This window comes from Cucumis melo, chromosome 8, assembly GCF_025177605.1.
Source record: "Cucumis melo cultivar AY chromosome 8, USDA_Cmelo_AY_1.0, whole genome shotgun sequence".
In the NCBI taxonomy this organism is placed as follows: domain Eukaryota; kingdom Viridiplantae; phylum Streptophyta; class Magnoliopsida; order Cucurbitales; family Cucurbitaceae; genus Cucumis; species Cucumis melo.
In genome coordinates this window covers 2,758,514-2,773,034 of record NC_066864.1, presented here as the reverse complement: position 1 = coordinate 2,773,034, position 14,521 = coordinate 2,758,514, and the positions used below count along the sequence as shown (strand labels likewise).

The 14,521-nt window shown below is 34.1% G+C and overlaps 3 protein-coding genes across 9 annotated transcripts; 2 read left to right on the top strand and 1 right to left on the bottom strand.

The window, feature by feature from the left end:
- The first annotated feature begins 3 nt into the window (after positions 1-3).
- Positions 4-2,327, top strand: LOC103484655 (rho GDP-dissociation inhibitor 1). Of its 5 annotated transcripts, none has more exons than XM_008441844.3 (7): positions 4-360; positions 463-502; positions 830-1,105; positions 1,214-1,280; positions 1,403-1,624; positions 1,734-1,858; positions 1,964-2,327. In XM_008441844.3, exons 3-7 carry the CDS (start codon positions 893-895, stop codon positions 2,039-2,041), a joined length of 705 nt encoding a protein of 234 aa, XP_008440066.1. In that variant the 5' UTR covers positions 4-360; positions 463-502; positions 830-892; the 3' UTR covers positions 2,042-2,327. The 5 variants fall into 5 exon arrangements, with proteins under 5 accessions (XP_008440066.1, XP_050944620.1, XP_050944622.1 ...); XM_051088665.1 differs by having other exon boundaries at positions 25-360; positions 1,406-1,624; XM_051088663.1 differs by having other exon boundaries at positions 5-502.
- A 549-nt stretch (positions 2,328-2,876) lies between these two features.
- On the bottom strand, positions 2,877-6,474 carry LOC103484654 (fumarylacetoacetase). The gene is made up of 14 exons (XM_008441842.3): positions 6,128-6,474; positions 5,710-5,788; positions 5,471-5,529; positions 5,273-5,397; positions 5,116-5,190; positions 4,604-4,679; positions 4,381-4,480; positions 4,223-4,282; positions 3,969-4,039; positions 3,832-3,894; positions 3,586-3,650; positions 3,402-3,498; positions 3,184-3,312; positions 2,877-3,094 (listed from the first exon to the last, which is right to left on the bottom strand). The coding sequence occupies exons 1-14, from the start codon at positions 6,329-6,331 to the stop codon at positions 2,987-2,989; spliced, it is 1,311 nt and encodes a 436-aa protein (XP_008440064.1). The 5' UTR covers positions 6,332-6,474; the 3' UTR covers positions 2,877-2,986.
- A 2,259-nt stretch (positions 6,475-8,733) lies between these two features.
- LOC103484653 (phosphatidate cytidylyltransferase 2-like) lies at positions 8,734-14,478 on the top strand. 3 transcript variants are annotated; one of them, XR_007823101.1, is made up of 13 exons: positions 8,734-8,918; positions 9,350-9,487; positions 9,773-10,026; positions 10,180-10,331; positions 10,607-10,748; positions 10,867-11,023; positions 11,410-11,457; positions 11,547-11,633; positions 12,899-13,027; positions 13,115-13,171; positions 13,853-13,923; positions 14,030-14,113; positions 14,240-14,408. XR_007823101.1 is itself a non-coding variant. In XM_008441841.3 (12 exons), the coding sequence occupies exons 2-12, from the start codon at positions 9,413-9,415 to the stop codon at positions 14,321-14,323; spliced, it is 1,269 nt and encodes a 422-aa protein (XP_008440063.1). In that variant the 5' UTR covers positions 8,736-8,918; positions 9,350-9,412; the 3' UTR covers positions 14,324-14,478. The 3 variants fall into 3 exon arrangements, 2 of the variants coding, with proteins under 2 accessions (XP_008440063.1, XP_016899297.1); XM_008441841.3 differs by lacking the exon at positions 13,853-13,923 and having other exon boundaries at positions 8,736-8,918; positions 14,240-14,478; XM_017043808.2 differs by lacking the exon at positions 13,853-13,923 and having other exon boundaries at positions 8,737-8,881; positions 14,240-14,478.
- The last annotated feature ends 43 nt before the right edge of the window (positions 14,479-14,521 follow it).

Here is a 14,521-nt window from a genome sequence, read left to right as displayed (position 1 = left end):
TACCTCTGTTTAGGTGATTAACTAAGTTTAAAACTTTAATCTTTCGATTTTATTAGCTTAAACATTGAATTTGAACAAGTGTTGCAACTAAACGCTAGAACTTGACAACAAAATAAAAATCCGAAAGTGAAATTTAATACGAAAAAATAAAATCAATCAAACAAACAAAATTAAAGATCCAGCTAAGCATGGAATTGAGTAATCACTTTCAGGCATTTAAAAGAGTTGAAATAAAAAATAACAATAAGTTGGAGAAGACAAACACAGAAGTTATAAAGAACATGAAGATTGTAGGCGGCATGGCAGCTAACAATCTCCATTATAACCAATGATTTGCAAGAATCTTCTCCGCAAGAAAAGGTCAAATGCTCATCTCTATTCCATTCGTTCCATTTCTTTACCTACTCTGTTTCCTCTCATTTCTTCTTCTTCTTCTTCTTCTTCTTCATCTTCTTCGATTAGCTGAATTTGGAGAGACGAAACCCCCTGGAATCTTGGAGCTGTAAGTGTCCTGCACGATCTCTCCATATTTGTATTTGTTATTTTTAGCATTACCATGCGACCATTTCTCTTCACGTTTCATTCATTCATTCATTTCTTCTTTTTCTTTTCCTTTCTAACTTCCAAGGCTTATCCTTTTGTGGGTTTCTTTCAATTTTCATTCCATTACCCATACTTTCGGAAATTCTTATAAAAGCTCCTCATTTTTTTTGTTATTGGGTTCTCTTTTGATTTTGTTTGTTTCTTTTGGCTGGACCCCCTTGCTCTTTGACTTCTCTCTGCCCATTTTCCTCACCTTCTCTGTTTTTCTCTTCCTTTTGGTGGACAGAGTTTATTCTTTTGTCTACCATTTGTGGATGGTCTTTTGACTTGTCTGGCCATTTGAAGAGAAATGGGTCTTGACAACAATGAAGATGGAAACGGTTCTCTTGAAATTAAGAAAATAGGTGGAGTTGAAGAAGAGAATGGAGACGATAGTGTTGGGTTGAGTAGAAAAATGAGTGAGACTTCTATTTGTGCAGCAGAGGATGATGAAGATGAAGAAGGAAGGAAGATTGAGTTGGGTCCTCAATGTACATTGAAAGAACAACTTGAGAAAGATAAGGTTTCTATTTCTTTTTCATTCTCCTCTTTTGGGATTGAGCAAAATTTTCGTCTTTGTTTGCTTTTCATCATGCTCAATTTGTAATGCTTCCAAAATGGGTTCTTTTAGGATGATGAAAGCTTGAGAAGGTGGAAGGAACAACTTCTAGGAAGTGTGGATATGTCAGCTGTTGGAGGTAATTATTTGAAGTTGTTATTTCAATTATAAGACAGGTTTCGTTTAAATAGTTCAAGAAGTGAAGAAAGTGTTGAGAGACTTGTGTTTCATTTGTTTGTTTTGATGGGTGAAAAAAAAAAGCAGAAACTTTGGAACCAGAAGTAAAGATTCTGAGCTTAGCGATTAGAACTCCAGGAAGGGCAGACATTGTTCTACAAGTTCCTGAGACTGGGAATCCAAAAGGGCTATGGTTTACATTGAAAGAAGGTAGCCGTTACAACTTGATCTTCACCTTCAAAGTTAGCAATAACATTGTTGCAGGTCTCAAATATGCCAACACAGTATGGAAAACTGGTGTTAAAGGTGACTTTCTTTCTCTATTTATTCTCTTATGAACTAAATATCTACAAAGACTCGGCCTTTTTGTTTGTTTGGTCTTTGAAATTTATATATATATATATATATAAAACAGTGGATAGTTCAAAAGAAATGCTGGGAACTTTTAGTCCTCAGGAAGAACCTTACACTCACGAAATGCCTGAAGATACAACCCCATCTGGGATGTTTGCTCGAGGATCATATTCAGCAAGAACTAAGGTAATTTAGAATTTGATTTCATTATGAAGATTTAAACATTGATGTTTCAATTTAAAAAGTGGATGAGAAAAGTTGTGGGTTTTTGTGTTTGTTTGTTGGTTGTAGTTTCTTGACGATGATAACAAATCCTACCTGGAAATCAACTACACATTTGATATAAGGAAAGATTGGCAATCATCTTAAAGAAAGGGAACAAAAAAAACATCAGGAATCTCTGTTAAATGATTTGGATTTGCATTTGATCAATCAATACATGTCTTCTCTTTTGAAGCTCATTCATAAATTTGGTTTTGGATGTCCAAATATTTCATGTACTCTTACCTCTTTCTTTTTAACTCTTGATTCTTTTCATGTACTTGCATGAGACTGATGGCCTCAAAACAAATATGCAAATGCATGTTATCTTTTTCCAAAGGCAATTAGGAATGGAAAGGTTTGTATGATGAAACGTGATGAGCAGGATTATACATCCAGCGATTTTAGATTGGTCAAAAGAAATCTCTTATACAGCTAAGCTTTTAACAAGTCGGAGAAACAAAATCTAAAAGGGAAGAAAGAAAGAAAGAAAGAATGAAAGAGAGTAATATTTTTCTCTTTCATCAAGTTTTTCTTAAAGGAAAAAAAAAAAGATCAAAGCAGAGCATGTAGATAGGCCTCGTTTGTTTATAATATGTTTGTTTTTATTTTTCTATTTTTTCTATTTGTTTTTAAATTTTTGTTTATTAAAACAAAAAAACATATATATCGATTTTGTTTTATGTTTTAAAAAACAAGATGTATGTTTGAAAGCTTTTTTCTTTTTCAATTTTACTTCATAATTTAAAAAACAAATTTCTTATTTAAAAGAAGTGTAAAAAAATGAATTAAGTACTAAATATATATGTTATTTTTAAAAACAAAAAAGTTGGAGGTGGAAGCCATGTTCTGTAAGAATAATTTTTTAAAATAAAAATAATTAAAAGAATGGTTACCAAAGGAAGGGCATAGTAATTTAAAGAAATAGATGACTTGAGAGAGATTGCACCCGAAGAACGGCAAAAGTAATATTCATTCAATCATGATCAAGTTGATTCCCGCTTGCTACAGCCTTTATACAAATTTTATTACAAGAAAAGAAGAAAAAAAAATCTAAACATTCAGGAGATCTAAGACTCGTAATGGAATCAAATTTGTTTCTTGAGGTGAAGGTAAAATCTTTCCGGCGCATGTCCCAAACCCAACGGTGTAACCATCTCCCTGAAATAAAATTGAAATTCAAACTTTATGACGACAAATCATAGTAAAACTTCGATAAAGAAAAGTAATGGGGAGAAAAAGATGATCACCTTGCATTGACCAGTGAAGACAACTTCATCTCCATCTTCAAGAAATTTACGTTGTATCCCATTTGTTAACTCCAATGGTTTTTCCCCATTCCATGTTAATTCCAGCAAGCACCCAAGAGATTCTGGTTCCTGTGACCGAATCAAAAGATTATGAGACCATTTTTAACAAACAAACACGCACAGATTTTGGAGAAAAAAAGAGGAGTAGAAAGTCATACAGGTCCACTTATGGTGCCAGTGCCCAAGAGATCACCTGGCTGCAAGTTGCAGCCATTGACAGTATGGTGTGCGAGCTGTTGAGGCAGCGTCCAATATCTACACATTGTTTTGGAAAGAGGTAAGGAATGGCCATGACTTAGGATTTATAAATATAACATTCCAAGAGTTGTAGGGCCTCCTTACAAATGCTTAAAATTACTTTTTGACACAATGTGTGCATCGCTTTCACCATCAGGTCGAATTCGAACCTGTCAGTAGGTAGATATATTTATTGCTATCTCAACCAACAAACTAAACTTTGTTGCAAAGAGCATGATAAATTTTGCAAGAGGCATACAAACTACTGGGTTTGTTAGAGGTATTAATCAATAAATGTAGTAAGAGAACAAACGATGCTGTCATAATGCTAAAATTGGATGAATTAAGTACCTCTAGTGAGATGTCATAGTTCTTGGATTCCTTTTCGGTGAGATATGGCAATGGAGCTGGGTCCTATAACAAATGGCACAAATCATATAACTCAATTTGAAAGAAAAGTAAAAACAGATGATATGGACTGGTCATACCTGCTTTGGAGCATCACATTTGAAAGGCTCTAAGGCTTCTAGTGTAACAATCCATGGGGATATAGTAGTACCTAAAGCAGATATCATTGAGAAACAGGGTAAGGTCCCTAAAATCGTTTATAGAGTTGAGAATTCTAACAGAAATAATGCAAACTATATTCTCTAACCAGTAAATGCAATGGTAAGTTCTCCATTAAGCAGTTAAGCTCCTAGAACTAAAAATGAGAATAAAAAATGAAAATATTTGTACTTACCAAAACTCTTCCCAAGAAAGGGTCCTAGAGGAACATATTCCCATGCCTGAATATCTCTAGCTGTGAAAAGACGAAGTATCAGATATTGACCAAGCAAGCATAGCTTTAAGTACTAGCAAAGCAAAAAGTATTCTTGATAAATTTAAATAATTTCTTACCACTCCAATCATTCATCAGCACCAGGCCAAAAATATGATCTTCTGCTTCATTTATGTCTACAGGCTTTCCCAACAGATTTCCAGTACCAACAACAGCAGCCTGTAAGCAACATTAACAAGTCAAAATTGTAACCATAAAGAAGTAGAACAACCTAACATGATCTATAACACTACCAAAATATTATTAAAAATCTGCATGCACATCTGAGTTTAGGATTATAACCATTTCCAGCTCAAAATCCAACTTAGCAGAAGGGCCAAAAGGTGGTGGAGAGTCTCCGACTGGTCTACTCTGGCCACTGGAGAAGGTAAAAATACACGAGAAAAATCCAAAGATAAAAATCAGACATTATAAGAATGAATCCATTATCCATGCTAGAAAGAACGGGGGTTAGTTTTATATCAGCAGTAACCAAGGGGGTTCGAAAGCCTGATAAACAGAGAAAGAAATGGTGCAGGAACAAACCCTGACAACAAGAGAAATAAGCCTATTTACAATCCAAGTTCTTTTTATCTAAAAAGAAATATGATTAACGTATTTAGACGCACGAGGCATTAATTAAATATAAACTAAATGAAAGGAATGACACCCGAGTGCAGTATATTTCGTCCTCAGTCAAGTTTTGAGAGGTTAACAAAAGATTGGCATACACTTTTATCTCATTCAATCTCACTTTACTATTTCTTTACTCTGATACTAAAAAACTAAATATAAAAGAAAAGAAAAACCCATACCGGGGTCGAACAATTTCTGTCCCGGAGATGACAATAGATGATGCACGTCCATGATATGCAATTGGAAGGTGGTACCTATATATTTAAACTTAGGATTATCATCTTAGAAAGAAAAGAAACGAAGATTTAATTTAATTCAGATTCAGCATCCACAAACCAGTTGGGAACAATCGGGTTCACAGGGCCACGAAATATAGTTCCACAATTTTTTGCATGATGCATAGACGAAAAAAAGTCCGTGTAGTCGTGAATGGCCACGGGAAGAACCATGTTTACTTGTTTCTGAAAAATGTAAACATCTTATAAGAGGAGATTTGGAGGGAAGTTGAATATTCTAAATTTTGCATGTTATTACCAGTGGAATAAGTGACTTCAACCTTAAAGCTTCATTGTCGCGCAAGGTTGATTCAGTGGCTGCACCAAAAAGAAAAACAGTTCTTTACACTGGTGTTTGGTACACATGAAAACTGAAGAAATAATAACCAGGCCAACAATAAAAGACGTTATCCTCCCAATACTAATGTAATCTTGGGATCATTTTTCCTCATTGCATCCAAGAACTGAATTGAAGAAGTTATAGTAAAGTAAATATACACGATAGCAATTTTTGAAGCGTTGCACGAGCTTCCTTCCAAGCAGGCCGTCCCAGAGACAGAAACTTGTTCAGATTAGGCTACACCAAGAAGTGAAAAGATTAGGGCCTCTTGATTGCCAATTTTTCCACAAGAAACAAAGAAAATAAAACAATGACGCCATGAAAGTTTCCATCAATTGGCATTCAAGAAATAATCGAAGACACATTTACAACAAGACGGGTAATTTAAGATACACAATTACGCGCAACAAGGTCTACGATGAACTTATTACTTGGTCAGTCGAGCAATCAATTTCCATCAAACGTCATTTCAAGTAATGATAAAGACTACAGATTGGAGTCCGGATCTCACCGGCGGGGGGTAAACAACGCAATTGAAAGACTAATACGAAACAGTTCACGTTGAAGCTGACATACCTGGTTAAAACAATCTGAGTTCTTGAGAAAAGGGCCGTCGAAGAGGCCAGCGGAGGCGATCTCAGAGAGGTCCAAGACGTACTCGCCGATAGCGACACCAGGGCGGGGAGGCAAATCAGGAGCAGTCCGGAATACTCCGTAGGGGAGATTCTGAATGGGGAAGTGAGAGTCTGGCTGAACTTCGATAAAGGACTTGAGATCCATGTTCAATGGTCAGTGATTTTCACGAAGAAGAAGAAGAGGAAGAAGAGCTCGAGAGAGAATGAAGTTGGCTGTAAGAAGACGGCAACTCTGTTCATGTATTTATGGAGGGCCATGGAGGGCCAGTGATATAATGGCCATTGCAATTCTTTTGTTATTTAGAGTTAAAACTTTCTTGTTAAACTGTCTCTAAGTGGTTGGCCAATTTGGCATCCACGCCGTTCGATCGTACCCTAATCTTCCCCAATAGAACCAATCACGTCTATGGTCCATGAAGTCCCTCATTTGGCTAATTGTTTGAACATGAACGCGGATGCACCTTGGTTCAATCCTACAAACCTTATCGGTCATATTGGTTGGATGGTGTGTGACTTTCTTGGACTTCTCCTTGGTTGTGTTGGGTTGGGTGTAGACACTTCCATTCTTTTTTAATTTGGATTGTCTTCCTCATCTTATAAAATGATGGTTCAAAATTGTGATTTTTATTTAATTCCAATCAATCCTGTTGTAAAGAGTTTGGAAGTTCAAGTAAGTTTTTTAAGGGTTTTTTATGCTTATTTTAATATCACATTATATTTTTCATGTTTTATTCTATAAAGTTTTTAATTTATATGAGTTTATATTTAAAAGTTTGATATGTATTAAAAAAAATATATAAAATTTGGCATTTAATACTATGTTAAAAAGAATGTCATTTCATTAGTATTTAATGATTATTAGTCATTGAAAATTTGGAGTGATAAGATTGGATAGGATCAACTTATACCATCACATTGATATTGTGCTATCTGTCCATAGAGCAATCTAGTTGTTTAACAAACTGTGTGATGTATGTAGTTAGATCGATATGCTTTGCAATTTAGTAGGATTGTTTAGTTTGATTGAATCCAATCCATTAAAGCTTTGTTTTTTCAAGAGATAACCGTTATTTATTTTGTCATTTTCAAATTTATCGTAATCGTTAAAAATCAAATTTAATAGAATGAAAACAATATTTGAAAATGTAAAAGTTAACGGTGAACTGATTTTGCAACGTTAATAGCATATTCAAACAAGTGATTTTAAATAGTAAAAATATATTTCAAATTAATCTTAAAAGTAACAAAAATGATTTGAATAATTCTAAAATCACTTTAGCAGTTTCTTTTATTTCTTTTGGTGAAAATTGTCAAATTTTGTATTGGTCCCATTTGAATGACATCTAATTTTATGAGCAATTTATGGTTGCCAAGATGTGTATATATATCATTATTGCAGGGTTGCATAATTGGCAGAAGTAGAGGAGCTCTCGTATGCAACTTTGAATATTATAATAGTGTTATTCAGGGTTACTATCTCATTGTATCCAAAAGAATTTGGTATAATCTTCAACATCAATAATTAAGTCACAATTAATATTATTAATGTTTCTCTTCATTCTCATTAAGTGATGTTTTTTTGTCCGTGCCAATATCATTTATTTTTCATTTTTATATTTTTTTTTTCATGTGATGAAACAACAACAATTGTAAAATAACGAAAAATCTAATCTATGTTTTTCATAGAAAAAATTACATTTCATTTACTGTCGATTCATTTATAACCATTATCGTTACGTTATATGTAATTAATATGCGGTGAAATATGCATTTCCTCAATTCACATTGTTTGTATTCATCTATACAAGTATTTTTTAAAATTTATAAATTATAATCATATTCAAAAAAATGAACATTAAGCAATGATATGATATTAATTGAATAACATTTTGGAGTAGTTAGCCTTGACTACACACATACTAATTTACGTAGGTACCAACACGAAACGTGCCTACCATATTATCGATTTTTATATTCTAATAGTAACTTTTTAAGTGTCATATTACAATATATATATTAAATAATGTTTTATTTTAAACAAAAATATGTTTGTAAGTTGTGTCCTACTCTCGATGTCATCAAACAAACCTAATAAAAAAAATATTTGTGTTCGAACCATAATAAAAAATGATAGTGTGCTTTTTGTCTAACACAGTGACCAAAAGGTCATAGTAAGTAAAAAAAGAAAAGAAAAAACATGAATGGGATTTAGAGTTAAAGTTTTGGAATTTAAAAAATGGGTTTGAAAAGGATATATTTGAATGGGAATCTTTTCAGAGGCGAAAAATAAAAATAAGAAAAGTGCAAGTTAAAAATCCAAATTTAAACAATTAAACTAAAACTTATTAAAAAGCGTACAAGCAAGGAGGAAACAAGGGAGGCCACGTGTAAAGATGAGAAAGATCGGACGGTCACCGTGCGACGAATATATGCCATCCCAACACAAAGTAAGATATAATTTATATAAAAAGTAATTAAGAAAAAAAGAGAAAAACAAATTAAAATATTAGGATTCAAATTCCAACCGTCTTTATACAAGAAATCGATTAGCGTTGCTTTTTCATCCTCAAATTATTCGTATACAGTTCCTCTTTTCTTCTTCGTCTCCTTCCTTTTCCCTTCAATCGTTTTCTTATTCACCAAAAACCACACCAGATTTCTCTCTATTCGATTTTCTGTACTCGTTTCTGCTGGGGTAATTTTCTGTTGAGAGTTCTTATTCGAATTTTCAGGTACTGTTCACTTGTTTTATTGATTTTTTCTTTGGTTCGGAACTTTCTGGTATCGAACTCAAACGTATTGGATTTATCTCCAGTACTCACAACTGAGCTGAACTGAACTCAAGTGATAGCAAGCTTTGAAGTATTCGTGACCTTTATAGTTTAACTTCATGTTTTCAGGACTGTTCGGTAGTTTCTGTTTATTCTTTGGAGATGTTATGGAATTATGTATTCGGTTTTTAGTTTATCCTTTTTTGAATTAAAGCTTTTCAGATATCTAACTTTCGAGCTGAGAATTTCGTTTAAGTTTGATGTTTCAGCACTTATTTGTGTTAATGTTAGGTGTTTGTATACTATTTATTTGTGTTATACGCATTTATGTACGTTGAAATCAATACTTTGAGTTTTGAACTTATGGTCTTGTTTTTTAATTTATGTTTCAGGAATAGTTCTTGTGCAGCTAATGATTTTTGGGATCCGGTGAATTGCATTTCTGAATTCGGACCATGTTAAACGAGAGTATTCCTAATAGTCCGTCGACTCCAGGTGCCCGGACTCGGCATCGCAGGCGCCCAAGCGATGTGCGTTCTCCCTGTTTGATGCGTACCGTTTTTGTTGTGTTCTAATTTTTGTTCACTGTTACCTCTTTCCCAAAAGAAAATCTCTCCCGCAAATAGTCGATTTAAAATGGATTTATGCACTTAAATTTTTGGGAGTAATAATAGGGACGCTTAATTGTGTAAAAAGCTTCATACCTATTTTTGTCAACGCAAATCTTATACTTGTATTTCATTTGTATGCATCAGGATACTGACTGGTTTAATCATATAATTAACTTTAATAATTTTTTTTTCCATTTTTTTTAGGGAACTTCGGAGGATAGCAAGCAAAGTGAAAAAAATTTACTAGTTAATGACAGGAGTAAATACAAGTCGATGTTGATCCGTGCATACTCAACAATTTGGATGATTGGGGGTTTTGCATTAATTATATACTTTGGCCATCTCTATATTACTGCCATGGTTGTGGTTATTCAAGTTTTCATGGCGAAGGAACTGTTCAACCTACTCAGGCGAGCTCGTGAGGATACCCGTCTACCAGGGTTTCGACTATTAAATTGGTAATGTCAAGGCTTGTACATTTTTTCTTGGTCTATCCTCTAGTCTCTATCTATAATACCTGTTACATTCTGATTCTGGGCAGAATGCTTTTACTTTTCCTTTTTAAGGAGCTTGCATTTTGTATTTACTGATTGATTAGAACTCTAGTGCAGGCACTTCTTCTTCACAGCAATGCTATTCGTGTATGGTCGCATTTTAAGTCAGCGACTTGTTAATACTGTCACATCAGATAAATTTTTATATCAGCCAGTGAGCAGCCTCATCAAGTATCATATGGTTATTTGTTATTCCTTATATATTGCAGGTTAGTGATCCTGTTTTTGGTGTTCTGGTTAAATATTTTACCTTCTTGAAACTTTGACCTTTGCCGTCAGTATCATTTCCTGGTGTGCAGCAGACTACTGCAATTCTATGAGTGAAAATTTCATGGAATTTTCATTTAATTCCCATTTATCAATCACTCTAAAAAAAATTTCCATGATTATATTAGTTTTTTCAATTGTCTGGAAATTTTAAATTTCATGGTAGCGTTGTAACATGTGTCCCTCATTTTTTTTCTCTGCTTCTGGTTGGACTCAGGTTTTATGTGGTTCATTCTTACTTTAAAGAAGAAGATGTACAAATATCAATTTGGCCAGTATGCATGGACGCATATGATTCTAATCGTTGTTTTTACGCAGTCCTCTTTTACGGTAGCCAATATTTTTGAAGGAATCATCTGGTAATTCAACCTTCTTAAAAGGGAAAATATGTTATCTTCATAAAAAATCAAATTTTTGTGGCTTGCAATTTACCCTGGAATTTCACTTTTTCCTTATGAATGATTAATGTTTCTGCAGGTTTCTTCTGCCAGCGTCACTAATTGTTATCAATGACATTGCTGCCTATATATTTGGTTTCTTCTTTGGAAGAACACCATTGATCAAGTTATCTCCAAAGAAAACTTGGGAGGGATTTATTGGAGCCTCTATTATGACTATCATTTCTGCCTTTTTTGTGAGCAATTTTTTCATCAACTTTCAATTTTCATCACTGGATTTGATGAGTTTCTTATGTCAGCTTCTTCTTGATGTTGCTCGACTGGTCACCATAGAGCTATGTAGCTTTTGTTTTCAGAATTAATTATGAAGCACCAATAGCACGTTTGGATTACTTGATATGGCCTAAAATAGGGCTTAATTGAATTTTATTAAAGAAGGTGGACACAGATCAGTGATCATCAAACGAATTAGTATTTCCGTTTAAAATTGCTACATTAGCAGTAACTAGGTTATATATGTCTCTGTCATATATGGTTTCTTGTACTAATGATTACTAGTTAACGTGCTATCTGCAGTTTGACATTTGTACTACTGAACTTGGCATATTTGTCTGTTTTGCAGCTAGCTAATGTCATGGGTCGTTATCAGTGGCTTACTTGTCCAAGAACGGTACTTATTTTGCTAATCCAACTTTCTTGTTTTTGAAGAGGTTTGTTCTTATTTTGAAGCTTTTCTGTCATATGGTTCAATAATCTCAGGATTTATCAACTGGTTGGCTTCACTGTGATCCCGGTCCTTTGTTTAAGCCCGATTATTTCACTTTACCAGGGTGGATTCCCGATTGGGTCAGTAATGACTATTAATTGAATCTTATCTAATATGAATAGTGCAACTCTTCTATAGCTTCTTATTCTGCCATTCCTTTTACCTTATATTAAAATTGTCTTCAACATGTGCATTGATATTCTATACGCTTCTCTACCTGACTTTGGGTGAGTTATAATGCCGATCTCTGATCTTCTTGTATTTTATTTTTGGTTAGAGAAGTTCCCTTTACGCTTGCTAGAACTTAGAATTATTGGCAAAGTCAGCAAGTCCATTATTAGACCATATACCAAACCTCTATTAGACGAAATGCAACCCTATGTGCCATTCAAGCTTTATTTGAAAGGAGTGGATCATTTAAGTTACTTAATGAAGAAGAGAGAGATGCCTTGAAGCCTTTTTCGCTTTAGAGATGAAGGAGAAGAGAAATTTGTCGAGGAACTCTTGCTGAGTGGGATAGAGACGAGTGAAGAGAGGAAGATATACACAATGTGTAATGTACAGAGAGTATCTAAGAGAATGCTGTATTCCCGCGATGCATATCTTTTAGCAATGTATAAAGGGACATCTATTCAGATTTTGTCATTTTGATTTTTTCTTTTGATGATATACTATATAAGTTGTTGGCACCAATTAGTAATCCATCGTCCATTTAATTTACAGAGAGCAAAGGTGAATCTTGGAAGTTTTATTAGCTTATCGATCCTCACATATCTTTTTATTTATTTGTATTTTATTTTTTGTGATGGGAATAACTTTTGTTGTGAACAACTGAAAGAATACAAGAAGACAGTTCAATCAGCCGAAACAATTCTAGAGGGCCATTCATAAAAAGAAAGGTCAAGCCAAAAGGAGCTAGAAAGCCTGACAAAACCTAGAAAAGAAAATTACTCATGTGGGTTCTCTTTCAAAAGAATGCAATGGGTATTAGAGATAAACCCATTGTTCCCCAATAAAATTGTCTATTCTTGCTTAATTGGTATGAGTCGTGAGGCATAATCATTTCGTTCTACATGGCTGCATGGCATGTATATTGTACTACGTTCTTTGGCTTTTATAGTCTCGATGCACTCACCATTTTCCTGCAAAACATTTTCATTTAACTAATAACTTATACTGAATCTTTCATAAACATGTCTCTTGGTGCTGTGAAAGGCCTTTTTGGTACCGGATCTGGCGTTCATCTATTTTCTATTCCCTTTTTTTCAATATTGTTTAGCTTACAGTAACTTCACTAAGTTGTTCCAAATCTCTGAGGAACTCACATATCTATGTTCTCCTTCAGTTCCCATGGAAGAAAATAAGCATATTGCCAGTTCAAGGACATGCATTATGCCTTGGTTTATTTGCATCAATAATTGCTCCTTTTGGAGGTTTCTTTGCAAGTGGTTTCAAAAGAGCTTTCAAAGTCAAGGTTCATTCTGAATAGCATCCTTGCGTAGTTTTCCAAAGTCTCAATTGTGAGATCAGCTGTTGCTTATCATTTTTCTGATTGTTGCAGGATTTTGGTGATAGCATTCCTGGACATGGTGGAATTACAGATAGAATGGATTGCCAGGTGAACCACTGAGAATTAGAACATTGTTGACTTTAATTAAGTATGCATAACTGTAAAGCAACAATAGATCTGGAGAAGAAACCATAGATATCATACATAATATTGCATAGATTCATGCATAATATTGCAAACATTGGATGGATCATTAGGATGACTTTTATAATTAGGTTTTCTAATTTAACTTTTTTATATCCGTGAACATTGGAGCCAACTGATGTGCATCTTGATTAATCTTATGAGACAACCCGTCAGACCTTACAACATTTGAGTGTCGAGGAAATTCGTAAAAAATTAATTCTTAGGTAGGTGGCCATCATAAGTTAAACCAATGACCTCTTAGTTAGCTATTGAAACTCTTTCTTTTTTACTACTGGATCAATCCATGATGCTTCTATTAGATTCTCTTATTGGAATTTAATTGAATTCTACTCCGAACCTTGAAGTGTCATTAGTATAGAAAAGGCGATGAGTGGGTTGTTCATCTAACCGCAGTAGAGGCTGAACCCTAGATACTGTGGCTATTGTTAGAATGATTACATTTTTGTTTGAAAGTTTCCAATTTCTCATCTATTGACCGGGATCCTTCCTCTGATTGTGTTTTGATATGCAATCATTTTTTCAAGTATCGGTTCACATACTTCATTTTAAGGCTGTAATATCCAGTTTCTCTTCCCCCTCCAGTTCTGGAAAGTTGGAGTACAGGTCCACATACTACGTCCTCTATCGAGTGGGAGGTTCTAGCTGTTTTGAAAGTGTGAATATTTTTGTGTTGTCTATCAATATAGTTCCTTCTGTTGCTTATTCAGAAGAAGCGACTTTTTATTTGTTCACCGACATAATTGCTCTTACTATGTGCAGATGGTGATGGCTGTCTTTGCCTACATATATCATCAATCCTTTGTCGTGGCACAGAACATATCTGTTGACACAATCTTAGATCAGGTAATTTTAAACACTTAAAAAGTCATTCAAAACAAGCTCCTTTAAGTTTCCTATTCAAAACAAGCTCTTTAAGTTGTCCACTGAGTTCACCGCATTTATACATACTAATGGATCTCACAATCATAGATATTAATGAATCTGACAATTGAGGAACAAGCAACTCTTTACATGAAGCTTGGGCAAATCTTGCAACAACGGATGGTTGGCTAGAATCTGATTCTTTTATCCTCTCTTCGGACATTGTACCTTTGTGAAATGAATGAAAATATCATGTAATATTTATTCTTCTTGTTTACATTTCTTCATGCCTTACCGATTTATTCATAAATTATAACTTCAATAATCCTGTTGGATAGCCTGAATAAGTGTGTTGTTTCATTTTTTTTTTTTTTTTTTTTTTTTGCTCTG